Below are 27592 nucleotides of genomic sequence, written 5' to 3'. Positions count from 1 at the left end.
TTAATCATTAGATGGTTTTAAAGAATTATCAGTTAAGTACTTACGCCATGATGCCCGAGAGGTGAAACATTTCAGCTGTAATGTAGGATAAATAACTGTACAGAAAGACAAAGAGTGGCTCAATCACACGGATGTTGTGTGTGAAGCGAGTGGTAAATGCAGCTATAAATCCCAGGAAGGTGCCGATAAACACCCCGCCGATTCCCACCACGAAGAAGTTGGCAATTCCAGCGAACACGTCAATGGTCTCGATGGTTTTCATCTGGCAGAAAGACTTGAACAAATTGTACAGGACCTGTGGGAGAGAGGACGCACAGTCAAGGCCCCTGCACAGGACCTGTGGGGGAGAGGACGCGTGGTCAAGGCCTCTCTCAGCTGTGTGCATCATCATTCTGAGCACATAAAACCCCACCCGGTCTTCCAGTAGGGACATTTTTATTGTACACCAAAGCAGATGATAAGTGTCGATGCTTATGAATTTATCTCATTTGTTTCTAGTAGGCATTAAAGTAAAGAGATAATAGTCAGGGAAAACTATTTTTAAAAGTGAAGGAAAGGAGAGTTCTCAATGGTTATATAACTTATTCTTAAAACATTATTTTTTCCAGATACCATCTAAAATATTATTCTAAAATATCTGGTTGCCATTGAACACACGCTTCTTACCATGACCTTGGCTTGGGCGTTGTATGCCACAGAGCAAGCACGTCAGTGCTGCTGTGACTGCACTGACCTCTTAAGGCCCTATCTTGGAGTCACACCCCAGAGGGACCCACCCTACCAGCATGGGTGTACACTTGCCTTAAGCACTCTTCCTCCCTGGTGAGGTGCTCTTCCTGCACCCCCACCTTTTCCGCCGCCCCTCCCACACATGTCTGCTAATATCAGAGGTGCAACATGACACCCAAAGGAATTTTCCTAATGCAGAGAGGCAGCAGCACAAGTGGTGTGTATATGTGTGTGTGTGTGTGTGTAGAGGGTGTGTATCTGCAATAGCTACATACAGGTACATTTGGTACCTATAAGGTATTGAGACAGTACTTTTTCTTGGGATCAGAAAAATATAGGCAGCATTTATATAGTTTTGGTCTACTTAAAGCTTCAAAACTGCTAGATTTGAATCTTCTTGAGTGCTGTGTGATATGCTTTAAACATGTTTCTGAGGGCCACTGAGCCAATTAAAGTGGCAAGTGATGGCTTAAGCAGTATTAGTGTTATTTGTTGTTGTTTTTATAAAACCAGCCAGTAAAATAAAATAAATATTTTACAGCCCTGAGACGAGCACCTGGGACTCGCCGGAAAGCGGGTGGACAGGTTGTTGCTGTTGAAGGCCTGTAAAATGTTCACGTGGTTCTGAGACACTGAAATCTAACTGGCTTGTCCATGGCCATACGAAATGCCAGAGGTGATTCCGGAATCCAGGTGTCCTGGCCTGCGAGGACTTCTGTCAAGGCCCAACCACTGGAGAACGAGTCCACATCTCCCAGCTAATCACAGACACCCAGCTAATCCCACTTACTCTCTTTCTGTCTCTTACAGGCCTCGACAGGCCATCGCATTGTGTTAATTTTTATCTTTTCTACTGGATTATAAGCTCATTGTCAAGGATCACACCTTACTATGATGTGCATGTGTCCAATTGTCAAGTCGATGACAATAAATGTCTGCTGGCTTTAACACAAAAATAGTGGATTATTACTTAGCACTGGGCTTGTCCTTTTTTTGTAACTCTTGGTGTATTTATATTTCAGCACTAAGAAATGACTTCGGTGAGAAGAAAAGAAATGGATTCATTCCCCTCCATGACTTCAGTATCTGGAAGCCATCACTCGCAGAGCCACTGCTGGCTTCCAGCGGCTCCCAAGTCCCGTTTTCCACCAGAGGCCGCTGCCTGCCCTGGATTTCATCAGCAGCCACGTTCCACAGTCACTTCTGAGAGAGGATCCGAGCTGTGCTTTATGACCCTTTGTTTCCAAGCAGCCAAGGCTGAAAGGTGACAGTCCCTGGGGGCCCAGGTGTTCCCACCCCTCATGTCTGCGGTAAGGACTCGGGAGCAGTGCCGCCGCCCCTGCTTCTGCCTGCCCCAGCAAATCCCAGCCTTCCCCTGCCCAAATGCCCCAGTAACACTGCAAGACTCTGTCATCCCAGGTCTCATTCCCAAGTTTAAAATCGACTGCGCAACGGCGAAAAGCCTTCATAGTCCCGCCCTGTACATCTGGCACATCTTTATTTATTTCTCCTGCCTCCCCTCACTCTGGGGGTGGGTCTCCTCACGCCCCGCAAACACTGCTCTTACACATTCCTGCTCCTGGTTTCCTTCCCGCGCTTTCTCTCGGCAAATCCCAGCCCCGCTTTCCCCACTAAGCCCACAGAAACGTCACCTCTCTTCCAAGGCTGTCTGAAGCCACTGTCCCTTCAAAGAGCCCCCTTGACCCTACAGCAGGGAAAGTTCTGTTTTCCCTTTCCGCCTGCAACGTGCCTCCCAAAACATTCAGCGCGTAGAACCGTGCAGTCTACTAGTGTCGATTCTCTCCGTCTCGCCCCTCCCTCCCCAGCCCCGGCACACCTCAGCCTCCCTAGGAACCTTCCAGTGCCGATTCCTGAACAATAACTGGCCTTAGCTGACGGGTCATAAATGCATCATCTTTCCGAAACCATGCATGTCCTTGGCAACTCAACCCACCAGATCTATTAGAGGTACATTTTGTTTCAAAAATCCCTTTCGATTTTTTAAAGAGTAAAGCTGAGTCATGGGAACCATATTTTCAACAGAATGATCAGAAGCTGCCTTTCAGGGGGCTCCGGTGCCACTGCAGTGTTACAAGGCAGTATCTCAGGTAGAAATGCTAGCGTGACAACCAGAAAATTTTCCCTAACTCCCACCTGTTTTTTACTGAACCTGATACATAGTGATCATTACAAGATAAAATTCTTTTAGTTACAACTGGGCATAACCCCACAATTCATTCCAGTTAAATCCTTTAATTTTTTCACAAGAGAACCTAGGTAGAAAAGCACTTTGGAATTAGAATTATTTAATTAACTAATTACATTGATTTTTTTAATGTAAAAGGTATACAATTTTACAAATTTAAAAATAATTATACATTTAAGTATTTTATTTTACATATTATATATTCATCGCAACATATAATTATATAATAAATACTAGGTAAAATTAAAATATTAATTGATTATAGAATTATTGTCAGCTTAAACATTTATATTAATTATAACTACCTTGGTTACTGATATGTCCATAGTGGGGCTGTGCAAAGTTGATCTCAACTTGACACTTGTATTTTTAGGAGACTGAAATGTCAGCAACGCCTATTTGCTGAATTCTGTAATGTCAGCTGAGTACTTTTAAAACTTCTAAATAATCAAAGGCATGCTCATCATTGCTATTTTTTAAATACTTAAATGTATGTTAAGATTGTGCATTAATTTAAACACTGATTTAAAATGTGCAATAATTCAACGGAATTGCATAAAGCATCAATGCAAGCTACACAAACATTCATTTGTCAGAAGAGCTCTGTTCCAGAAAAATAGTTTTCATGTCACTTTTTCTTACATGGGACATAAACAATAATAATTTTATATAAGTAATTTTAGGTTTAGTCTGCAAAAGCATAACTCAGTGCCAAGTCATTGTTTCCCCTTCAACTTCCTGAAGTTAAATTCCATCAGGGTATTGGTGGACATCATTAGCTTCTTTCCATGGAGCCAGCTCTCCTTAACCAATTCCAGTGATGGTAGAGTGAGGAAACTTTAAGTGTTTATGGAACGTTTATTAAAATACTGGCTTTGTATTAACATGTTCCAGAAATGCCACAGGAAATTACCATGTGACTATAAGTCACGGACTTGGCTATTTGTTCATGGACTACTGTAAAAACAGTGGGACTTCTCAACTATATTAGAACCAGAACAATCTTTGCCCAATAAGGAAAATTTGAAAAAAATTCATAAAATACTTATTTTAAAGGAAATCAACAAAACCTAATTGAAAGTTCCCTGTTGCTATTTCCTTAAACTTCCACAAACAGAAAACTCATGGTTGTAATGATTAGATGTTGGCAAATGCAGAATAAAAATGTGCACATTAAAGGTTAATATTATAATTTGTCATTTGAGTTAAAGTAGTTTTTAAATGATTCACTATTAAAATTATTGAATTTTATTAAAATATTTTACTTAGAGACTTTTAAAAATAGAAAACCATTTTCTCACGACTTGTCTGCCTTCTTCCAAATCCAGTGCAGTAGGATTTCAATAGAGTTCAAAAGAGCTTCTTGAGTTGTCTGGCCATATCCTATCCAGCACTGCTGTGAGTTTACTGAAAGAAGAAGGGCCTGTCTGTGTCAGGCTCGCTGGCCATTTTGTCAGAAGTACCTTATCTGCTCACCTTTCCTTTCTGACACCAGCCACATGCGGCTCCAAATTTCACTTGCAATCTACCAATAAAGACACAAATGCATTCCAGAATGTCACACTTTGCTATTTTTCTCAGTTCCATAGACAAAAACTCATGTCAAGAAATGCCTTTCAATTACTACCATGAACATCAACTTCATTTATCTTTCTTCGAAATCTCATCTGCACCAGAGTCATCACATGGTCAAGGAAAACAAAACCAACCCTGCTGCAGTGCTGTGAAAGTGTTTTAGCCACGTCATGGCTCTTTGGTTATCACAAGATTAATTTCAGTGATTCTAAATTAGCATGCACTCTTTGTGCGAAATGCGTCTAACTTCATCTCATAGAGTTTTTATATTTTCTACTGCTTGTCATTTCTCCACTTAATTCTGATCTACTATAGCCCTGGGAAATATCACAAAGCACTTGATCTTCAATTTATATATTATACATTTCTCTTTGCTTTGAGAAATTTTTGTGCTGGGTTTTCCCTCCTTCAACTTTTCTAATTCAACTTTGAATTCACCATGTTTTGGGGAGTTAGGTATGGGTGGAAGCCCAGGTCCCGTAGCCTACGGAAAAGGCTCTCTCCTGAAAGACCATTAATGGGGCTCTGGCCACGTGACCAGGGCTTCACCCACACCTAACTCCATCCCTACCCTCCTCCCCATATTGGAATAGCAGGCCCTCACTTTAGTTCACTGTTCTCCTCTGCTCAGCCCATCTTCTGTTTTGGGGAGGGTGTTGATTGTACTGGTCTACAATTTCACCCATCCTTCAGATTACACGTTTAATGTTAATTATTTCTGTTTTCACCTCCACCCTTCTAACTGCAATTCCTAGCGATGACTCATTTTCTCTGTATGCACCATACACAGCTCATACTGTTTGGACCTTTCCTGTTCCATGAGTTCCTTAAACCACTCCTAGGGATAAGGTTGGAGTAATTGGATTGAAGAATCTCCTTCCATAAAACATCTCCATCACTATTTCTTCAGGGCACCAGACCAGGATGCAAAGTCATAATTTTCACACCATTGTTCTAATAATTCCAATGCCTGGTTACGTACTCAGACAATTCAGGTAAGTCTACTTTCTGACATCAGGCAGGCAAGGCCCTTGCCAATGCCCTGGTATAATATGAGTGGTTTGAGGGGCCACAGGCTTTCAATCCAGGTCACGTAGCCTATGGAAAAGGCTCTCTCCTGAAAGATCATTAATGGGGCTCTGGCCACGTGACCAGGGCTTCCACCCACACCTGACTCCATTGCTACACTCCTCCCCGTATTGGAATAGCAGGCCCTCACTTTAGTTCAGTCTTCTCCTCTGCTCAGCCCATCTTCTGTTTCCACAAAACCACATTTGATGGCTTCATGCCTCTTGACAGGCAGGACAGGATGTACCTCTGGAATATGCAGACTCTAAATGGTGGTTTAGCAGGATTTTTCCTAAAAACTAATTCTTTTTTTTCACATGGTCAGGCACCAGGAAATGGACCAGGTCTCTCGCATGGCAGGCCAGAACTCTGCCACTGAGCCACAGTTGCCCCCCCTGAAAACTAATTCTTGATAAACTCAAAGAATGGACCACTGGGACATGTGAACTAACATTATAAAATGAGCTTTTAATCTTGTGATTATAGGAAGAAGGGAAGCAGTATAAAACCAGGGCATATAATTCTGAAACTGACCTGACTCTTGGCACTGATCAACTAGGAAGGCAGCAAGATGTCAATATTCCCTTGTGAAGTTTCCTTTACACTAAATAGATCCCTTCTGGGAATTCCACATTAAAATGTCCACAATCACCCCAATAAAGAGTAAAACTAATGCATTAAACTTAAGTCACAATGGAAAACGTGATACCTCTGGAGACAGGAATGAGGCATAAAACAGCTTCATCATTATGGCAGTTTCCCAGTTAAGCTTTAGTAAGTGGTAAGTTAATGACTAATCACTGTTAATGAATAAGGGAATAAATGAAGTGAATTTTATTATTTGAATGATGCAACAGTTATCTCAAAGGCTCAGATTCTAAGAAATGAGATTTCCTTATAAATAAATAATTTTCTACACAATGATATCCACTTGGTGTAAACGGTTATCCTGAAAGATGATAGCCTATTCAGTTCAAGGGTCAGCTTTTGCAGCAGACTAACAAAAAAAAGTCCATCCCTGTGTTAACCTTTTTTTTTTTTTCGCATGGGCAGGCACTGGGAATTGAACCCAGGTCTCCCGCATGGCACATGAGAACTCTGCCTGCTGCCTGCTGAGCCACCATGGCCCACCCCCTGTGTTAACTTTTAAATGAATCAGGAATAACATTTTGATGATATGAACTAATGGAGAGGGAGGAATAAATTACTTAGGCTACTTACCCATGCTTTACTTAATCTTTCTTTGCCTCAATTTTCTTATCTGCAAAATGGTAAGAAAACCTGCTTCAAAGGTTGTTTCAAAGACTTAAGCACAAGGTAAGCATCCATGTGAATAACATAAAACAGCATCACTGATGCTAACAAGTTTGCTTACCAGCCAAGGGTGACTCATGTCCTCTAACCCGCAGAGGTAGAGTTCTCTGCGAGCCTGTGGGTCTCCTCACCCTTCCTTCTCATTACCTTGCCTGACTTCAGAAGGCAGGGTGGAGGTAAACTCTGTTCACAGTAAGATCCTAACAGTCTCTGGTCTAATTACGTGCCAGTCAAGAGAAAATTACAAATAATTCGTTTCCTCTGACCAAATGCCAGCTTGTGAGAAAAGGCTGAGGACCATAAACGTTTCGGCTGACTGGTGACAGGAAGTGAGCCTCTGCTGAAAACTTTGCCAAAGTCATTAGCATAATGACTAAATGACCCCCTGATAAAGAATGGCACTTAGTAGGTACTGTTGTTTCCCATGTATTACACACAGCATACACTGACAACGTGATTTTTCACAAGAAGTCTGCGACCCGAAATCCTCTAAATTATTATCAAAGGGCATCACCTTTGAAAATGCTAATCGGATAAATGGTCAAAGACGACAACATCATCGTCACTTTTACGCTCCTCTGACAAAAACAGGGCCCTGGAGACCGGACCAGCCTCATGGGTGGGGGTGAGGGGCTGCCGTGCAAACTGAAAACGAGGGGCTCTGCTTCAAAATGTTTCAAGAATTTCAAGCAGCAAAGCATTAAGCCAAGAGGCGCCGTTCTAGAAGCCTCACCTTAGCCGCTGCGCCCAGGAGCTGGTGTCAGGGGGTCACGTGGGGGGGGGTCACGTGGGGGCCACGTGGGGCCATGTGGGGGTCACGTGTGGGCCGCCCCTGGGCGTACTCACCACCGTCACCGCGTCATTCAGGAGCGACTCTCCAAAGACCAGGATGTAGAGCTGCTCGTTGACGTGAATGTTCTCGAAGACGGCGAGCACCGCCACTGGGTCTACGGCCGAGATCAGGCTGCCGAAGAGGAGGTTCTGCAGCAAGGTGATGTCACTCAAGCCAAATGCTTCAATCTGGCAGATCGCAAACAGAGACAGCCCGATGCCGATGGAATTCCAGAGCGTCCCGACCACGGCGTACCAGAAAATGGTGCCAATGTTCTCAAAGAAAGGGCGAGTTGGCATGAAGTAGCCCGCGTCCAGCACAATGGGGGGAAGCAGATATAAGAAAAACACGTCAGTCTTCATTGCAGGGGGAGACTTTTCATCCACTCCGAAAATAATCCCACCTAGTAGAAGGCCAACCATGATGAGAAGGCAGCTTTCAGGCACGATCGTGGGCAGCTTGTGGTATAGATGGAAACCTGTTAAGGAAAAAACAAGACAAAATTTGAGTCATGCAGAAATTATGGAGGCAGGAAACTGGTTCTCTTTGACGGAACTAATGGACCCTAATTCAAAAATTCCCAGGTCAGTGAAATTGGTTATTGACGGGCTTTACATTTTACATTCAAAAGTTAGATGAATCCTTTAAAACTTCATAAAGTACATTCAAGCAAAAATTTAACTTTAAATCAGAAGTAGAACGCTATAGGGACACAATAGCTAAATAGTACAGTTTTTATTTGTTTAAATTACGATTAAGTTCTCTTCAATATTGGGTCTTTGAAAATGGAGGAAAACATTGCAATTTTATATCTGAAACAGCTTAGGGATTTCCAAAACATTTTCAGATATAACAACTCATTTTGATTTTCATAAAAGTCCTGAGGAGTAGGTAAGGCCATATTTCCATTCTTTTGTAAATCGATTGAATATTGAAGCTCAAAGAGATACAGGGTCTTGCCATAGGCCTGTCTATGGACTACTGTTGTCATCTCTGGAAATCAGAAGAGTCTGTAACTTATTTGTAATTTCAGGTTCATTCATTTAGAACACTGAATTGTGTTTAATTTTTGAGTTTTGAAAAAAAGTTTTCCTCCAGCTCAAACCCAAACAATCCATCAGAGATGCTGAGGGCATCTACTGTGAAACTATGAAGATACTCTTTATCTCATAGAACTTCCCATTTGGGTGAAGGAACAGATGTGTTAATGTTTACTTTAATACAAGGTAAAGTGTGCTAATGCCCCAATCAAGTGCTGGGGGGGGGGGGTTATTGAGAAAAAAAATCTGCTGAGGAGGAGTCACGGAGGACACTGCATCTGGGTAGGACTTAAGGACAGACAGGAAGTAAACATGTAGAGAAGGCAAAAAGAGTCTTCTAAGAAATAGAAAAATTGGAGGAAATTATCTCTCCTTAATTCATGGTGGAGTCCAGTGTGGCTTTAGTACAGAGAACATGTTGTTAGGAGGAGGCCTGTAGCAGCAAAGGAGGAGGAGCAGTTGATTGGGCCAGCACGCAGCGCTGACATGGATGGGAACTTAATACACGGGAGTTTCCTGGCAAGACCTACGCAAGGACAGGCCTTCCTTGGAAGGCAACAGTGAATCACTGTGACGGTGTTAATACTTTTTAGAATTAAAGTAGTATATGACAACTGCCTGAATTATAAAAAGATAGTATTAAATTGATAGAATAAGTCCTTGAAAACCTGCAAGCACAGATATTTTAATGAATAAACCTTCAAAAGCCTGTAAACAGTGCATAAGCTAGAGCATTTGGTTTATATACCAAAAAATGTAACTAGGGTAATTTAAGGTTATTTAAAGAACTTATTTCTAAATAACAAAGTGAACATCTCTATATCATGTACTGGAATCATGCCGCCAGCATTGGTTATTTTACAACTTGTATTATGGCAGGTGCTGGTAATAGGTGGGGAGTTAATATATTCAGCGGGTTGAGCTCACGGTTAGAGAAGTAAAAAGAGACTCTGAAAACCACATCTTTGTGTCCTTGACTCACGTGGACCCCTGTAACTGCCCCATTGCAACTTTTACTGTGTGACAAGGAAATGCCAATAAGAGCAACCCCAGTCCCTTGAGTCCAAGCACAACCACCTGCTTTCTGGAACAACAACACAGCCAAAGGCTTGGGGCTGCCAGGTCTTAGCAGCTACTATTAGGCAAATGCCTCCCAGGCCTTCAATCCCAGCTCTCCCACATCATCTGCCTGCAACTGCAGACAGGTTGCTTAGGTCCAATCCCAGTTTTCTCATCTCTAAAATGGGGGAAGAGGTCCATTCACATCCAGTGTTGCAATACAAAATAGAGCTGCGTACAGCAAAGCCCTTACAACCACACCTGCAACATTCCACACAACTTTTGTCTCTTTCCCTCTTCTACATGAAAAGGCAAAGGAAAACTTCTAAAGCAATATGTAGAAGCAATATGTAGAAGCAAGGAGCAGGATCTGCTAGAGGCAAACTATGAAATGGTAGAAATTTCTTATTCCTCGGAATTGGAGAGGGAGATAGGAGGGAAGAATGATAGAGATGGCTGATAGGCATCAGGTAGGCAAATACCTACCATGCCTACGTGGCGTGATGGACCGTGAGTCAATGACCATTGGCCATGGGCCTCACTGGGGAAACAATGACGTGAACACAACTACGTAAATCCAGGATGCAGTTAGAAGGATCACTGGGACCATGGGCCACATATGGGTGGAGGAAGTAGGGACAAAAATTGGGTAGCAGCAAAAATCAGAAAACAAGAGCAACCCACCCAAGAGAGTGTGACACTCACATTTTAAAAAATCTCTCTTCTATGAATGTATAGGTCATTCAAAATTCTTCAGAGTGACCTTTCTGGAAATAGGATAGCAGTTACTGAATCTGCCAAGTTGTTCCACATTCAAGTAGGGATTAAGGGTGAGCAAATGAGATCTTAGTTCAGTATTTTTGGGTGAACCTTAAGCAGAGAAACTCTGAATTGTATAGCACATGCTCTGCTGACATAGAGAGTTCTCTGTGTGAACTACAGTAGTAAAACTCATCAGCAAAATTAGTGAAAACAAAAAAGTGAAAAACAAAAACAAAAAAAATCACAGAGGCTTCTTAAATTACATGGTTCCCAGAATAAGACAAATATGCCAACATTTAAAAATGCTCATGCATTTATAGCTCTGTTTTCCCTAAAGTATTTTTTGAAGGGTAAATGAATTTGAATAGACTGAATTTACTTTCCCTGGACCATCATTTCACCTAACATTATCAAGAAATGTTTCTGTGATGGTTTGAAGTCGTTTATGCCCTGGAAAAAATAATGTTCTTAAGGCAAATCAATTCCTATGGCTGAAACCAACTGTAAGTAGTCTGTTTTAATTACTTTATTTCAATTAAGGCATGGTCCAGCATGGGTCTTAAATCTCCTACTGGAGTCCATTATAAATGGGGTGAATATGGAGAGAAAGAGAACAAGCACATGCCTGTGAGCCATAGAAGCAAGAAGGTAAAAGCAACAAAACCTTGACGAGAAGGGAGACACGAGTAGATGTGGCCATGTGCCTCGCCATGTGACACAAGAGCCAAGGAGTTCCAACAGCCATCTTCAGGAAGTAGGTATCCTCTTGACAACGCCTTAATTTGGACATCTTCATGGCCTCAGAACTGTAAGCTTGTAAACTAATAAGTTCCTATTATTGAAATCCAACCCATTTCTGGAATGCTGCTTTCAGCAGCCTAGCAAACTAAGAACAGTATCAGTTACTGGGAAATGATAAGTAGATAAAGATTTAGTAATAGAATCAAATTAAAAAAATAAACAGAATCAAATTGAATAAATAAATGAATAAGCAAACAAATAATACATAAAATAAAAACATAGAATAGAATTCAATAAATAAAGCAGAATTAACTAATATCAGGTACTTATTGACATGCTTATATAGTTCCTCATAAAATTTAGTTATATGCTAGGTCTAAAAGGTACATTTAATAATTATTCCACCCAAAATAATAAAACCATGACTATAATAAAGGTTTTTAAAATTCTTCAATTTTGAGGTTTTCTAAGGATTTATAATAAAGTGGTTGATACAAAGAAATATAAATGAAACACTAAACACTTGAAATTCTTTCAAAGCAAAACTTAAATGATGTTTAATTTTTCCAAATGACTTGATCACTTAGAAAGAAAAAGAAGAACAAAATGAGACCAGTCACTTCAAGAAGAACTTTGGAGAGGAACAAGCACAGAAAATTGAATTCTTAATTAGATATTTACTGAGTATCTTCTATGTACAAGGGAGGCCCTGATGGACATGAAGTTGTACCCTGAATGGGCCCTGTCTTCTGCGAGCCCTATCTGGTACTGAAGATAAGACAAGGTCAAAAACAATTATAATATGAGGTAGAAAGTGATAAATGCTCTGAAAGAGGGGATACAATATGTACTAGAGAAGGAGGGAGGAGAGGGAAGTTAAGTCAGATAAGGAAATTTGGGAAGGCAATTGGAGGGGGAGGCGTTAAGATAGCTGAGTATGAATAGTTTGATTTTGAGTAGAAGGAAGCCCTGAAGATATGAGGAAAGAAGCAGGAGGCAGGAATGAGAGACTGGCTTGAATATGAGGTGCTTAAAGCAAATAAGAGGGAGGCATCCTCCACAGGGTGGAGACAAACTGGAGAACGCCTTGAACACCAAGACAAGAAGACCTGAATGCTCCTTAGGCAAGTGCGAGCTAGTGAGGAGGTCTCAGAGCCACACTTTGTCTTCTGCATGTGGAACACACAGGGAGAAGAACCTCCTAAGAGGTGAGAATTTGAATCTGGAAATAAAAGAATCAGGCTGCCCAATGAAAGAGCTAAACCAGATGGATGTGATTAACCTTCAGTAGAAATAAATAGCAAGTTGTCTGTAAACATGTGACTATAAAAATTTAAGGATGATCCAGACCCCAAAGGGATCTGTGCACCCTTTCACAGAGGGCAGGCTGGAAAGAAACAGCTCCTCAGCAGAAAAAAGGAGTTAATGATAGAATACAACTATTTAGCAATGAAAAAGGACACACACATAAAAGAAAAAAAACCACGTATTTTGCAAATGACATGATTATATGATTAGAAAATTCAAGAGAGCTTCATCAATAAAGAATATTTATTGCCACATTATATATGATAGGGAAGCATTGGAAACAATAAAAATGACCATTCTCAATTATTTGTTCATTCAATGTATATTTATTGAGATCCTGCCATGTTAAGATATAAAGCATGAGAGAGGCGTCATTGAGTAAAACACTCAGGAGTTTTGGTGAAAAGCCCTGCAAAGAAAATTAGAGAAGGAAGGAGGAACAGAAATGACAGGAAAGGGTGATATTTGACATGTGTGACTAAGGAAAGCTTCTCTGAAAAGAAATATCTGAGCAAAATCCTGAATGACATGAGGAAATGAGACATAGTAGAAGAGTTTTCCACACACAGAGAAGAAAAGTAGAAGGTGGGGGCACATTTGCTGTGCTCACTATGAGCCAGGAGGCCAGAGATATTAAACAACATGACAAAGATTAAAGTAGCCCATCATGAAATTTTTCCATAATCAATTATAAACATACTTGAAGCAAATGAAAAATCAGAGACTCAGCAAAGAAGTAGAACGCTTCACAAAGAAATAAAAGATATAAAGAAGAACACTATGGAAATTTTAGAACCCCAAAAAACTCAACGGATGACCTCAATAGTTGAATGGAGTGAGCAGAGGAAAGAATCAGTAAACTGGAAGCCAGAGGATTAGAAATTAAACAACAGAGAGATCTACAACAAAGCTACCTGAGCTAATGAACAAATTCAGCAAAGTGGCAGGATAGAAGATTAATGAACAAAAATCAGTAATATTTCTATACACAAACAATGCCCTATCTGAGGTGACAACTAAGGAAAAAATTGCATTCAGAATAGCGACCAAAAGGATCAGATCCTTCTGAAATAAGCCTTAGGAATAAACCTTACCAGAGATTTCAAGGACTTATATGCAGAAAATTACAAAAAAAAAAAATTGCTAAAAGAAATAAAAATAACCTAAATAGATGGAAAGATATTCCAGGTTCCTGGATAGGAAGGTTGAATATCGTTAAGGTGTCATTTCTACTCATTGATCCACAGACTCAATGCTATGCCAATAAAAATCACAACAGCCTAGTTTGGAGACTTGGAAAAGCTGGTTATCAAATTTATATGTAAGGGAAAGGGACCCTGAATAGCTAAAGATATCCTAAAAAAGAATAATGAACTGGGAAGACTATCACTTCCTGACTTTAAAGCCTACTATAAAGTCACAGAAGTCAAAACAGCATGGTACTGGCAAAAAGATTGAAAGACTGACCAGTGGAATAGAGATTGCAGAGATTGTCCATCAAATTTATGGACATTTAATCTTTGATAAGGCCCCCAAATCCACTGAACTGGGACACCATAGCCTTTTCAATAAATAGGCATGAGAGAACTGGATTTCGGTAGCCAAAGAATGAAAGAGGACCCCTACCTTACATCCTATACAAAAATTCATTCAGAATGGATTAAAGACCTAAATGTAAGAGCCAGTACCATAAAACTTCTAGACGAGACTATATGGAAACATCTTCAAGATCTAGTAATAGGAGGTAGTTTCCTAACCTTATACCTAAAGCACAAGCTGTGAAAGAAAAAATACACAAGTGGGAACTCCTTAATATCAAGAGCTTCTGTGCCTTAAAGGATTTTGTTTAAAAAGTGAAAAGGCAGCCAACTCAATGAAAGAAAATATTGGAAACCACATATCAGATTAAGGCTTGATATCTTGTGTACATAAAGAAATTATACAGCTCAACAACAGAAGAACAAACAACCCAGTTATAAAATGGGGAGAGGAAATGAATAGGCACTTTTCTGAAGAGTGAATACAAATGGCTAAAAAAGCACATGAAGAGCTGCTCATCTTCACTGGCTATAAGGGAGATGCAAATTAAGATGACAATGAGATATCACCTCACACCTATAAGAATGGCTGCTATTATACAGGAAACTATAAGTGTAGGAGAGGATGTGGAGAAATTGAAAAACTTATTCCCTGCTGGTGGGAATGTATAATGGTTTAGCTGCTGTGGAAGACAGTTAGCAATTTCTCAGAAAGCTTAATATTGAGTTTCCCTATGACCTGGCGATACCAGTACTTGGTATATTCCTAGAAGAGTTGAGGGCAGTGACATGAACAGACTTTTGTACATCGATGTTCGTAGTGGCACTATTCACAATTACTAAGAGACAGAAACAGTCCAGGTGCTCATCAACAGATGGGTGAATAAACAAAATGTGGTATATACATATGATGGAATATTATGCAGCATTTAGACAAAATGAGGTCTCGAAACATATGACAGCATGGATGAGCCTGGAGGACATAATGTTAAGTGAAATAAGTCAGACACAAAAGGACAGATATCGCATGATCCTGGTAAAGCCTCCAGTGCTTTGGAGAAGCTAGAAGGAAAAATCTGAGATGAGGGCACGGTAGCCCATGACAAATTCTGGGACCTGTTCTGTAGCTGATTTTTGAAGTGTGCTTTGAAAATTGCTGCGTTTTTCTTTCTTTTCTTTATATATGTACATATATAGATATATATGTTATATTTTACAACAAAAAATGTTTAAAAAAAACTATAGGTAACTATAGTACATTAGATAAAATAAATTCATGAAATCAAAAACTTGAAAATGTTTAGTAACATAGGCCACTATTATAGCAAAGTTGATATTTGTAATGTCTTTTTACTTGATATTTTGAGAACTCACAGTTTTGATAGTTAATCAAATGGTATTTAAGATATTGATATTTAGACTCTAAGAAACTCTGCTATCTATATCTATAGACTTTGTTGTTTTCTTGCTTTATTTTTAAACTGGTTTGTGAAACATATTGTACAAACAGGCTTTACAATGATTACTTAGATATTTTATTTAGATATGCCTATGGATAAGCTAACTAAGATATCCATTTTAGGTGGTTAAAATTTTCATATCTAAAAATTTCATATCATTCAAAAATATTTGTATCTTCATGTTTTCCTGAATTCAGGAAAATGTTTAGTAACAGTTCCTAGCAATGTAGATATTTGTAATAACTTTCTACTTCATGTTTTGATATTCACAGTTTTGACAGTTGTACAAATGGTATTTAAATTAATGTTTAATATTTAGAATTTAAGAAGTTTGCAATTGGATTTGTAGATTTCTTTCTTGACTTAATTTTAAATTGGCTTATGAAATTCACTATACAAACACAGGCTTTACAATGATTATATAAATACTTTATTTAAATATGCCTATGGTTAAGTAACTAAGATATCCAATTTTGGTGGTTCTAAGAGCATTGTTTGTTTTCTTAAACAGAAATATTAAAAAAAAAAAGTGAACCAAGCCTAAAGGATCTGTGGGATTGTAAACAAAACATCAAACATTCTTTAGAGTTCACATGGAAATAAAGTTGAGTAGAGCTGAAAAAGTACTCAAAGAAATAGTGGCTGAAAACTTCTCAGATTTTGCAAAAGACAAACCTGCACATATTAAAGAAGCTGAGTGAACCCCAAATAGGTTGAGCCCAAGAAATCAAGACTGAGACACATCACAGTCAAACTTCTGGGGGAAAACAATCTTGAAAAAAGCCAGAGAGAAGCAACACCTTATCCGTAGGGGAAAATCAATTCAAAAGAGAACAGATTTCTTATTATAAATCATGGGGGCCAGAAGAAGTGGAACAACAGTTTTCAAGTGCAGAAAGAAAAGAACTGCCAACCCAGAATTCTAAATCCTATCCTTTAGGAATGAAGGTGAAATAATGACATTCTCAGATAAGGGAAAACTAAGAGAACTGTTGACAGCAACACCCAAAAAGAATGGACAAAGCAAGTTCAATAAACAAAAAGAAGTAATAAAGGAAAGAATCTTGAAACATGAGAAAGGAAGAAAGAATATGGTAAGCAAAAATGTGGGTTAATGAAATAGACTTTTATTCTCTTGAAGTTTCTAAATTATGTTTCATGATTGAAGCAAAATTAAAGCACTATGTGATTGGTTCTAAATATATGTAGAAGAAATATCTAAGACAATTATATTACCAGTGGGAGACAATTATATTTACCAGTGGGTAAAGGGATGTAAGGTTTCTCCACTTCACAAACTGATAAAATGACAACACCAGTGAACTATTATAAGTTATGTATATATGATACTTAGGGCAACCATTCAAAAGCTGTACAAAAAAATACATTTTAAAACACTATAGGTAAACAATAGCAAATTCTAAAAAATGTTCAAGTAACCCACAGGAATGCAGGAATTCCCTCTCAAGAACTTAAATAATAATAAGCAAAATAAACCCAAAGCAAGCAGGAGAAGGAAATAGTGAAGAAATCAATGAAATTGAAAATGAAAACAGAAAAAAATAAGAAAAGAGAGAAGACACAAATTGCTAATATCAAAAATGAAACATGAATATCACTACATACTCTGAAAGCATTAAAAAGACAATAAGGAATGCTATAAACAACTCTATGCACATAAATTTGATGACTTAGATGAAAAGGACTAACTCTTCAAAAAACCCAAACTACCACAACTCATTCAATAAGAAAAGAGAATGTGAATAGCCCTACTACTGGCATAACATGCATTCATAATTTTAAAACTACAAAGAAAGAACTCTTCAGGCCCAGGTAGTTTAGGAATTCTACCAAACATTTAAAGGAGAATTAACATCAATTTTACAAGTTTCTTCCAGAAAATAGAAGAGTACTTTCTCCTCTTAACTCATTATTTGAAATTAGTATTTTCCTGATAACAAGCTAAACAAGGATAGTACAGTAAAAGAAAACTATAGACAAATATCCATTACAAATATAGACACAAACATCCTTATCAAAATATTAGCAAAAATAATTGAGTGATATATTTTTAAAATTATACACCATAACCAGCTGGTTTTATCATAAGGATATAAGGCTGGCTCAGCACTCAGAAATTGATCAATGTAATCTGCCATATTAATAGGCTATTGAGAAAATGAATCACAATGATCATATCAATCAATACAAACAAAGCATTTGACAAAATTCAATATCCATTCATGATAAAAGCTGTCACCAAAATAGGAATAGAGGGGTTCTTCCTCAACATGATAAAGATCGTCTATAAAACTCCAGACTGATGCCAAATGCCAAATCTTAACCATTATGCAGAAGTGCCTAGATGGCAGAGAAGTGGTCTCTTCTCTCTAAAACATGCTTGAGACCTGTGTGGCAGAGAAATGACTGAATAACCTGCAAGTCATATGGCAGAAATTGTGTACTGTATGGGAAAGTTATTACAAAGAAAATAGTCATCCTTCCCAGCAACTAAAAAATAACTTCTGTGATTCCTTCTTCCTGCACTCGTTCATCCACAAGCACTTCTGAGCGCTCACCATCATGAAATGTGCACGGCACTAAGACCACAACAATAAACAAGACACACAGTTTCTGTCTTTGGGAAGCAAGGATGTCAAATGGTTCACTAAGGACCACATGCCTGTCATGGATAGTGAAGCCGTGTTGGGGACCCACATCTGCTCAGTGGAGGAGGGGAATTCCTTAAAGAAATGTTTCACCTAAGGAGTGAAGAAGAATAGGAATTGGCAACATGAAGAGGGAGGGGGAGGTCTTCCAAGTGGAAGAAACTGGAAGGACACATGTAAGACAGCGCTAGAGTGAAGGGCACAGTGTGGTCTGCAGGCAACGCCACAAGAAATCCAAGAGAGGGTGAGTGCTGTGCCCTGGCCTTGCCGTCCAATGTGGGTTTGGATTTTACCACTGGTAAAGCCCTAACAGACAAGGGTCTGAAAGGACAGCTGTGCTTTTCAGTTAAGACATTTTTGACTGTGAAAGTGTCCCTCACTGCCCTCTGTGATACTGTGCAAAGGTCTTTAGCCTAGTGCTTGCCACACTATCTGAGGGCCAGTCTCACCCACCAGAACACATGTTGACCAGGCTGGGGGCATCTATCACTTCTGCAATCTCGCATCACATGGTGCTCAGTGGGTGGAAATAAATGACTTTCCTTTGATCCAGTTATTCTCTCTTCAGAATTGAGCTCCAAGAATAAGGAGCAGTACAGAGTAAAAGCATAAATGTTCATGTTATAATTGGGGGTTCCAATCCCTGAAAGCTAAAAATCTTGTACTTTGCTGGTTACGACAATCCTCACATTCCTAGTGAGACACTTCATGTTTGTTTTTTTTAATCTTTAATTTTTTTTTAAATTCCCAGCAGAATACAAAGCCAACTGGCTAATATCTGATTATAGCAAAGGGCTTGTGCTTTTAGTACCACTGGTGATTTCCATCTTTGTCTCATTAAGACATAAGAGCTATGGTGTTCGCCCTGAAAAGACCTCCACCTTCATTTTTTCACTTTCCTTCTAAAATAATTATGGCAAAGTGAAATGAAATATTTATATAACTGCATAAACACTGCTATACAAACAGGCATGAAGAGATAATGCTAAAACTGAACTCTGTTGGTATAAGGGTCACCATGCAATAGGAACCAAAATCTTGACACATCAGCTGATACAGAGTGGGAATTGAGCCTTTGCAAGGCTACTCTAGGAGTGTTGATAAAAAAAAGTGCAAAGCATGGGTTGGTCAAAAATAAGAGGCAAAAAAAATCAGGATTTCCTGCAATTCAAAGAGCAAAATAAGAAATTTCTACAAAAATGTTTACAGCAGAATGTCAAATAATAGGGAAATGGTTGAGCAAATTGTAGCACATTAACATGGTGTAACAACCTACCCCAGCACATATGTTCATTATATCAGCACTTCTATGGGTAAAAATTAATCAAAAAAGAAGCAGAGCATAATTATAGTATGAAGTCTTTATTTTCTATAAAATTGTTAAAATTCATTGATCTCTCCCACATATATTTTAAAGGAAGATGCCTCTTATGTAGAACCTGAGACTCTACTGGGACCCTAAGAACTGACACGTCCTTATTTTAATTGACAAAATAGAGAAATTTTAGTGGGTCAGTAACACTTTCATTCAGTCCATATTGTTAGTTTCCTAGGGCTGGGTGCTTAAAACGCCAGAAATTTACTGCCACAGAGTTTTGAAGGTTGCAAGTCCAAATTCAAAGCCTCTGCAGGGCCAAGGGCCTCCAGACCTTGGAGAGCAATGTGTCCCAAGTCTCTTCCAGCTGCTGGCAGGTGCCAGCCAGCCATGGCACTCCCCTGTTTCCCTCTCTGTCTCCCAGTCTGCATCCAGATTTCTTCTTCTTATAAGACACCAGTCGGACTGGATTGGGGCCCAACCTACTCCAGTGTGAATTCATCTTGCCTGATTACTCTCCAACAACTCTGTTTCCACATGATGTCACAATTTAAGGCACTGAGGGGTAAGAGTGTAACATATCATTTGGGGGGACCCAATTCAACCCATAACGGATACCAGTAATTACCAGTGTGGTATCTGATCTATCCATAGGTTTACCTTTCACAGAGGAATTATTTCATGACTTAGCTACACATTAGAGGCAGAGGAGATGGGCAGATGTGACTGCCTCCCGAATGCCGTCCCAGCTCTGCGTCCTTGCACTGAAGCTGCTTGCATTCAAAGAGTAAAACATGAATGCCTTTTCATTAGTTAGTCCATGGGTGTAGCTGACCTTTTCACTTTTGTCAATGGTAAAAGTATGCCCCAGATTTATTTATTTATTTATTTCTCTTTATGTATCATGATCACTTTCTCATATTCTGAGAATGTCCTATTTTTTTTTCAAATTGCAGAAGCTGTGGGTTTACAGAGCAATCATGTATAAAACACAGGATTCCCATATACCACCCTATTATTAATGTCTTGTATCATTGTGGTATGTTTGCTACAAGTGATGAAAGCATTTTTTTAAATCAACACATGTTGAAGATTTTATTTAACTCTTTAATGTGGGAACCTGTAAGATGTTAGATGGTCCAGAGGAGAATCTAAATCACAGACACATATATAGGTCAGGAATATTGAGGCAAATGTACAAATGAAGGCAAACTAGCCTCTTCCACAGAGGGAGAATGAAATCAATTAAACTTTCATGGAACAAAAATGTACTTATCTAAAGGCAAGAATGATTTTGCATTGTCAGTTATCTACAACTTCAGAGGTACTGAAAGGCACAGAGCCTTCAAAGAATCAGAAGCAGATAATGTAGAAAGGTGTGTTATAACAAAGAATTGTTTTCCGTGGAAACCAAAATTTTCCCCTATGGGGTATTGGTAATTCTGACTCTAGGCAAAGCCTTTTACCTTACTGGGCTTCAGTCACCCCAACTGTAAGAAGGCAGAATCAAACTAGATGGTCTCCAAGGTGCCTTTCAAATACAGGTCTTGGTGTATGAGGATGAACCTGGAAGGAACACTAGAAACTATTTCAATCCCCTCTGCCCATCCCACTTTACAGAGAAAGAAATTAAAGTCCAGAGAGGCACAAAAATTTCTTTCCTAGCCAAAGATCACCCAGCAGAGGTGACACCGCCCACTTCTCACCAAACCAGTCTGAAGCCTGAGAGTGCCAGGAGGCTGGACTTGTCCTGGGAACAGGGATTGGACTGGTCTGGCTGGCCAGGCAGGGCTGGGGAAAGTGACTTGGGAGCAGCCTCCCCACCATCCTCAGGTCTGCGGGCGCTGTGCACACATGATGGCATTGCTTTGATGTCCAAACATTCCGTCTCATCATGGTATTCACCCAGAGCTGTGATTCTCAATGCTAGCTACTCAATGAATCATCTAGGGAACTATAAGCAATCCCCAGGCCCAGAGTGAGACCTGGGCATTGGCACTTTCTTTTTATTTTTTATTTTTTCATTAGAGAACTTGTGGGTTTACAGAAAAATTACACATAAAATGCAGGATTCCCATATACCACCCTATGATTAACATTTTAAATGGTGTGGTACAATTGCTACAATGGATGAAAGTATGTTTTTATAATTGAACTATAATTATAGTCCATGGTTCAACTTAGGGTTCACTGTTAACGTTGTGTAGTTCTGTGGATTTTTTTATTTAAGAAAAACGTTATACTTAGAACTACCAACAATAGGCATATTTTTATGGATTTTTTTCTAATTTAATTTTTATTCTTGTAACATATACACAACTTAAAATTTTACCTTTTAACCACATTCAAATCATTAATTCAGTGCTGTTAATTTACATTCACAATGTTGTTCTACCATCACCACCATCCATTACCAAAACCTTCCATCACTGCAAACAGAAGTGCTGTAGATTTTAAGATTTAACTCTTTATTCCTTACTCTACCCCATCCCCTGATATCTATATTCTAGATTCTGATTCTATGAGTGTGCTTCTTCTAATAACTTCTCCCAGTGAGACATACAACATTAGTTCTTTTGTGTCTGGCTTATTTGACTCAACATGATGTCTTCAAGGTTCATCAATACTGTCGCATGTATCAGAATGTCTTTCCTTTTATGGCTGAATAATATTCCATTGAGTTCATATACCACATTTTTCTTATCCACTCATCAGCTGATGAGTGGATGGGGTGCTTCCATCTTTTGGCAATTGTGAATAATGCCACTATGAATATTGATGTGCAAATATCTGTTCAAGTCCCTGCTTTCAATTGTTCTGGATAGATATCTAAAAGTGGGAATGCCAGATCATGTGGTAATTAGAAACTTATTGCGGAAATGACAAGTTGATCTCCACAGTGGCTGCACCATTTTACTTTCCCACCAGCAGTGAAAGAGCATTGCCGTCCTCCACATCCTCTCCAACACTTGTAATCTATGCTGGTTGTTTTAACAGTAGCCATTCTAGAGGGTGGGAAATGGTATCTCAAATTGTGGTTTTGATTTGCATTTCCCCAATGACCAAAGATGTTGAGCATCTTTTCAGGTACTTTTTGGCAATTTGCATATCTTCTTTGGCAAAATGCCTATTCAAGTCTTTTGTCCATTTTTAAATTAGGGTGTATCTTTGTTGCTGAGTTGAAGGATTTCTTTATACATTCCAGATATTAAATCCTTATCAGATATGTGGTTTCCAAATATTTTCTCCAATTGTGTAGGCTTTCATTTTACTTCCATGATAAAGTCCTTTGAAGCAAAAAAATTTTCATTTTAATGAGGTCCCATTTACCTATTTTTTTTCTTTTGCTGCCTGTGCTTTGGGTGTAAAGCCTAAGAAACCACTGCCTAACACAAGGTCCTGAAGTTGCTTTCTTAAATTTTCTTCTAGGAGTTTGTCAGTTGTGGATTTTATATTTAGGTCTTTGATCTGTTTTGAGTTGAGTTTTGTATATGGTGTGAGATAGATGCCCACTTTCATTCTTGTGCAAATCGAGATCCAGTTTTTCTGGTATCATTTGTTAAAGAGACAGTTTTTTCCCAATTGAGTGGTCTTCACCCCCTTCTCAAAAATCAGCTGGCCATAAATATGAGGGTTGATTCCTGACCTTTTAATTCCATTCCACTGGTCTATACATCTGTCCTTATGCCAGTACCATGATGTTTTAATTAATGTGGCTTTGTAATAAGTTTTAAGATGGGGAAGTGTGAGTCCTCCAACTTTGTGCTTCTTTTACAAGATGACTTTGGCTATTCAGGGACCCTTACCCTTCTGTAAAAATTTGATGATTTGATGATTGGCTTTTCCATTTCTCCAAAGAAAGCTGTTGGAATTTTGATTGGGATTACATGGAATTTTTTAATTACCTTGGGTAGAATTTACATCATAATGAGATATAGTCTTCCCATCTATGGATATGGTATATCCTTCCATTTATTTAGGTCTTTGATTTCTTTAAGCAAAGTTTTGCTGTTTCCTGTGTTCTTTAATCCTTGGTTAGATTTTTTTCCTAGATATTTAACTCTAAAGTTGCCATTAAATAGGAATTTTCTCTTAATTTCTTCTGATTGCTCATTACTAGCATATAGAAACACTACTGACTTGCATGTGTTGATCTTGTACCTCACCACTTTGCTGAATTCATTTATTAACTCTGCAAGTTTCATTGTGAATTTTTCAGGATTTTCTATATATAAGATCATGTCATCTGCAAACAGGGAAAGTTTTGCTTCTTCTTTTCTGATTTGGATGCCTTTTATTTACTTTTCTTGCCTAATAGCACACTTAAGTTATTGTGGTCTTCAACTCCAGTAGTTCTAATTGGGTCTGTCTTAAAATTTCTCTTTACTGAGATTCTAACATTGTCCTTTCATTGCCTTCCTGCTGTCCAGTATTTTCTCTGCATTTCCTTCATCACCTTGAGCATAATGAAGATTACTTTTTTAAAGTCTCTGGCATGTCTGCAGCCTGATCTTCTTCACTGATGTTTTCTGGATTTTTATCCTCTTCCTTTAGATGTGCCATCATTTCCTGTTTCTTTGTCTGGTAATCTTTTCTCACATACTCTATATTTTCATATTGTAAAATGTTAACTCCAGGATTTATCCCCTGAGATGTCTGTTTCATAAGTTCATAACCAGCTGGAGATACTACAGAGATTTTCTTGAGTGTCGGCCCTCCTATCGGTAAGGTCCACCCAAGGCGAATGCAAAGTTCAGGTCCTCTCTGGCCTGTCCTGGGCTTGTGCGTCTTAGTGGTTTGAGGATGTCCCCTGTTTGCAGGAGTCAAATGTCCTCTACTTCTCAGAAGACAAACCTTCTCCTCTCCTGTGAGGTCCACTGCGGGACTTAAAGCAGGTATATCTTTGCCCCAAGCTGCTCACCTCAATGGTTGCTTTTACTGCTTTCCTTATCTCAAGCTGCTTTCTTGGGAGGGCACATCCTCCCTGGAGAGGACTTTCCCGATTCAGTCTTTCCAGCCAGAACACAGCCCAGGGCCCACAAGGAAGCACAAGCTGGCTCTAGACTGCCCTGAGGAGGGGCTGGGAAGGGGGCCAGAAAGGGCTCCAGGAGCTCCCCCCGTGGCTGCCCAATCTGTGCTTTCGGGACCTGCCCAGCGAGTGTTGCCTTTCAAGTGTCCTCCACAGCTCTGAGGAAATGTGCTGGCTCTAAGTCTCCTCCTCTGCCTTTTTCTGGGCCAGGCTGGAACGGGGCCCACCCTCAAAGTGGCGCCCCCCACTGTGACCAAAAGTAGCCAGTGAAAACCATGATCAGCAATCAACCCAGGCACTATTGGATCCTGGGGAAGTGGACTTTTATGTCCCTTTCTGACACCTGCAGGCTTTGCCAAGGGCTGAACCCCCAAACCCCACTGCAGCCTGCCACCAGAGTGGAGCTGGGCGTGGGTCATCACCATGTACAGAAAGAGTAATTTACTACCATTTATTGCAATTTTTCAGCCTCTTCCTCCCACTCTTCTGGAGGTTGTGCAGTGTTCTAGTGGTCTTTGGAGTTCTGAAACAGTCAATTCAGACAGTTCCTGCCTGTTCAGTAGTTGTTCTGGTGGAAGGACTGAGTCCTGGTTCTCCTCGCACTGCCACCTTCCCACTATCCTAACACTGAGAATGGTATGAATTTTGATAATTAACTTGATCATAACACAACTTCGAACTGATCTTGGGTATATCAGTATCCCAAGCAATAGGTTCAGGGCCCTTAAGTATAACTGGAAGCAAAACTTCGTACAGCTTGAAAAAGCCTGTACTAGAGGTTGCAAACTGGCAAGCCAAGGGCCACAAGCACTGCAGGCTGCTTTTGTTTAGCCTGCCTACCTGTTCTCAAATATGGAGCTAATGTTTAGAAGTTGAGAGGTTTCCCATATGAATTCTTATTTCTGGTTTATCTTGAAAAATCAGAACTGTACCCTCTGCCCGTCATTCCATGCTGCTTTCCACACGGTGGCAATCAGCAGAAGCACGGCAGGGGTTTCCTTTCGTCAGGGCACACGTTTGTCCCCGTTCTCCCAACTCCCACTCACCCTCCTCTAAGCTCTCAGTGCTGCTCACAGCCGCATCATAGTCAAGGAAAGTCCCAACTGCAAAAGAAGCAAGCTATCCCTTCCCCTGAAAAGGAGTTCTTTTGCTCCACATAGCCGGGTGGCTTTGAAGAGTCTCACTTTGAGCAGGAACAAGGCTGTCCCGGCTAGTCACAGGGAGGCAAGGAGCCCAAAGGCTCAGCAGCCAGGCTTCTGTGCCACTGCAAAATAAAGCTCTTTTGAACAGGCCCCCAACTAGTGACCTATAGCCCTCCAAAAGCACCTCAAGATCTAAGTCCAGGTAAGGGGCCAACACAGGCCACTGCTACTTGATGGCTACATTTGTGGACCAGAAGTTCACTATCTTTCCTGGAATTTTTTAAGATAATGAAATGCAGAAGAATGGCTGTTTAGCATCTATGTACAGTAAAGATCCTGCAATTTTTTTACTTAGTGATCTTTTAAGATGCAAAAAATTGTGCTTGTAAGTGTAAGGAAAGCCAGTGGAGAAGTAGTAAAAACAAATAAATAAATTACTTTGCTGTAAATACCATTCCTTACTTTTTAAATTGGGATCATCCCAATAGATTTAAGTTTTGTATTAGAATGCTTACCAGTAACTGGCTTTCACAGAACCAAAACCAATTATGCACTTTACCCCTCAACACCTTCCTGCTGAAACACTCCATCTGAGGTTGCTCTCCAAAAGGGTCTCATTCCCCTTTCTGAAGCTAGAAGTGGGGCAGGCCTGGGGCTGGAGGGCGTGCCACCCTGATTCCGAAGATGTTCAGTTCTGGCCATTAACACATTTCTACTCAGTGGCAGTGAGAGAAGAATTATGCTAAGTTTATTATGCGCATGCATTTTGGAAAGTACTGTATGGGCACAGTGCAACAACAATGAAATACAAATGCCGCACTCTCCCCATTCAGCCAGGAGTGATAAGTGGCTTAGTTATGCCTTTACTGCCCACCGGGGCAGCAGCTGTGCATCAGGAGGCAGTCACGATCACACTGGCCAGTTTTCAAAGTCTGCCTGCATTTACTACACTGCATATCTGGGGGTGAGGTGTGTGCCTCCCATGCAGAGTAAAGGAATCCAGGGGTATCTCTAAGAGAGCCAGGTGGGAAACAAGATCCTGCTGTTAAAATTCTGAGGGCTGCCCTTAGGCAGGCAGACACAGCCCACTTTAGACTGAGTCCACTTATACCGAAAGTGAACCTTTACTCATGCTTCATGTGAAGTCCAGACAGAGCCATCACAACTTGTTCTGAGTCCGTTATGACAGCAGGTTTAGGTTTAGATTTTACAGCCATGAAGCAGATTCAATAGCCCTTATACGATTCCAAATATGTATTTTTCTACTTTACTGAGTTGAGTTACTTCTCTCTGTGGGTCTAGGACTCCCTTTTTTTTTTTTCACTCTAGAAAGACCATTTGATAATGGAGCTTGATCAATAGGCAGGCATTATTTAGGGGGAATTACAGAATCCAGAGAGTAGTTAAGTCTGATGACAATTTCTGAAAAGGCCCTTTGCAGAGTCATGCTCAGAGAGCGTGGGCAGGACGGAGTGCCACACTGGGTGAAAGGTGATATGGACTCTGGTATACTGTAACCTAGATGCAAAACTTTCCATGCAGGAAAAACATTTTTATTATTGCTCCAAGCTAGATGTTAAACCCTAGGATTTGTTATTCTTTCAACCCATGTGTTAGTAAATTATTTGTGTCCATTTGGGCTTTATTTATTTATTTATTTTGCCCATTGCTGTAATTAACTTGTATAAGGTTTTTCAGGGAGTCTCCCTACCCCACCTCGAGTCTAAGCTTTATTTTGGTTGGTTTTTATTTCTTTAAGAACACGCCTTCCAAACAAATGTATCACGTGCCTAAAATAAATAGAT

At 39.8% G+C, this 27592-nt stretch overlaps 1 protein-coding gene across 1 annotated transcript in view; it reads right to left on the bottom strand.

The window, feature by feature from the left end:
* The window catches only part of SLC9A2 (solute carrier family 9 member A2), a 95209-nt gene that overhangs the window by 52490 nt on the left and 15127 nt on the right, over positions 1–27592 (bottom strand). The window contains exons 2-3 of the mRNA XM_077134915.1: positions 7739–8202; positions 45–295 (exon numbers count right to left, since the gene is read on the bottom strand). Of these exons, the coding sequence (XP_076991030.1) occupies positions 45–295; positions 7739–8202 (715 nt within the window). The remainder of the gene's footprint in view (positions 1–44; positions 296–7738; positions 8203–27592) is intronic.

This window comes from Tamandua tetradactyla, chromosome 17 (genome assembly GCF_023851605.1).
Source record: "Tamandua tetradactyla isolate mTamTet1 chromosome 17, mTamTet1.pri, whole genome shotgun sequence".
NCBI classification, from domain to species: domain Eukaryota; kingdom Metazoa; phylum Chordata; class Mammalia; order Pilosa; family Myrmecophagidae; genus Tamandua; species Tamandua tetradactyla.
Note: the sequence above shows the minus strand (reverse complement) of the source record. Positions and strands in the feature narration are given on the sequence as shown.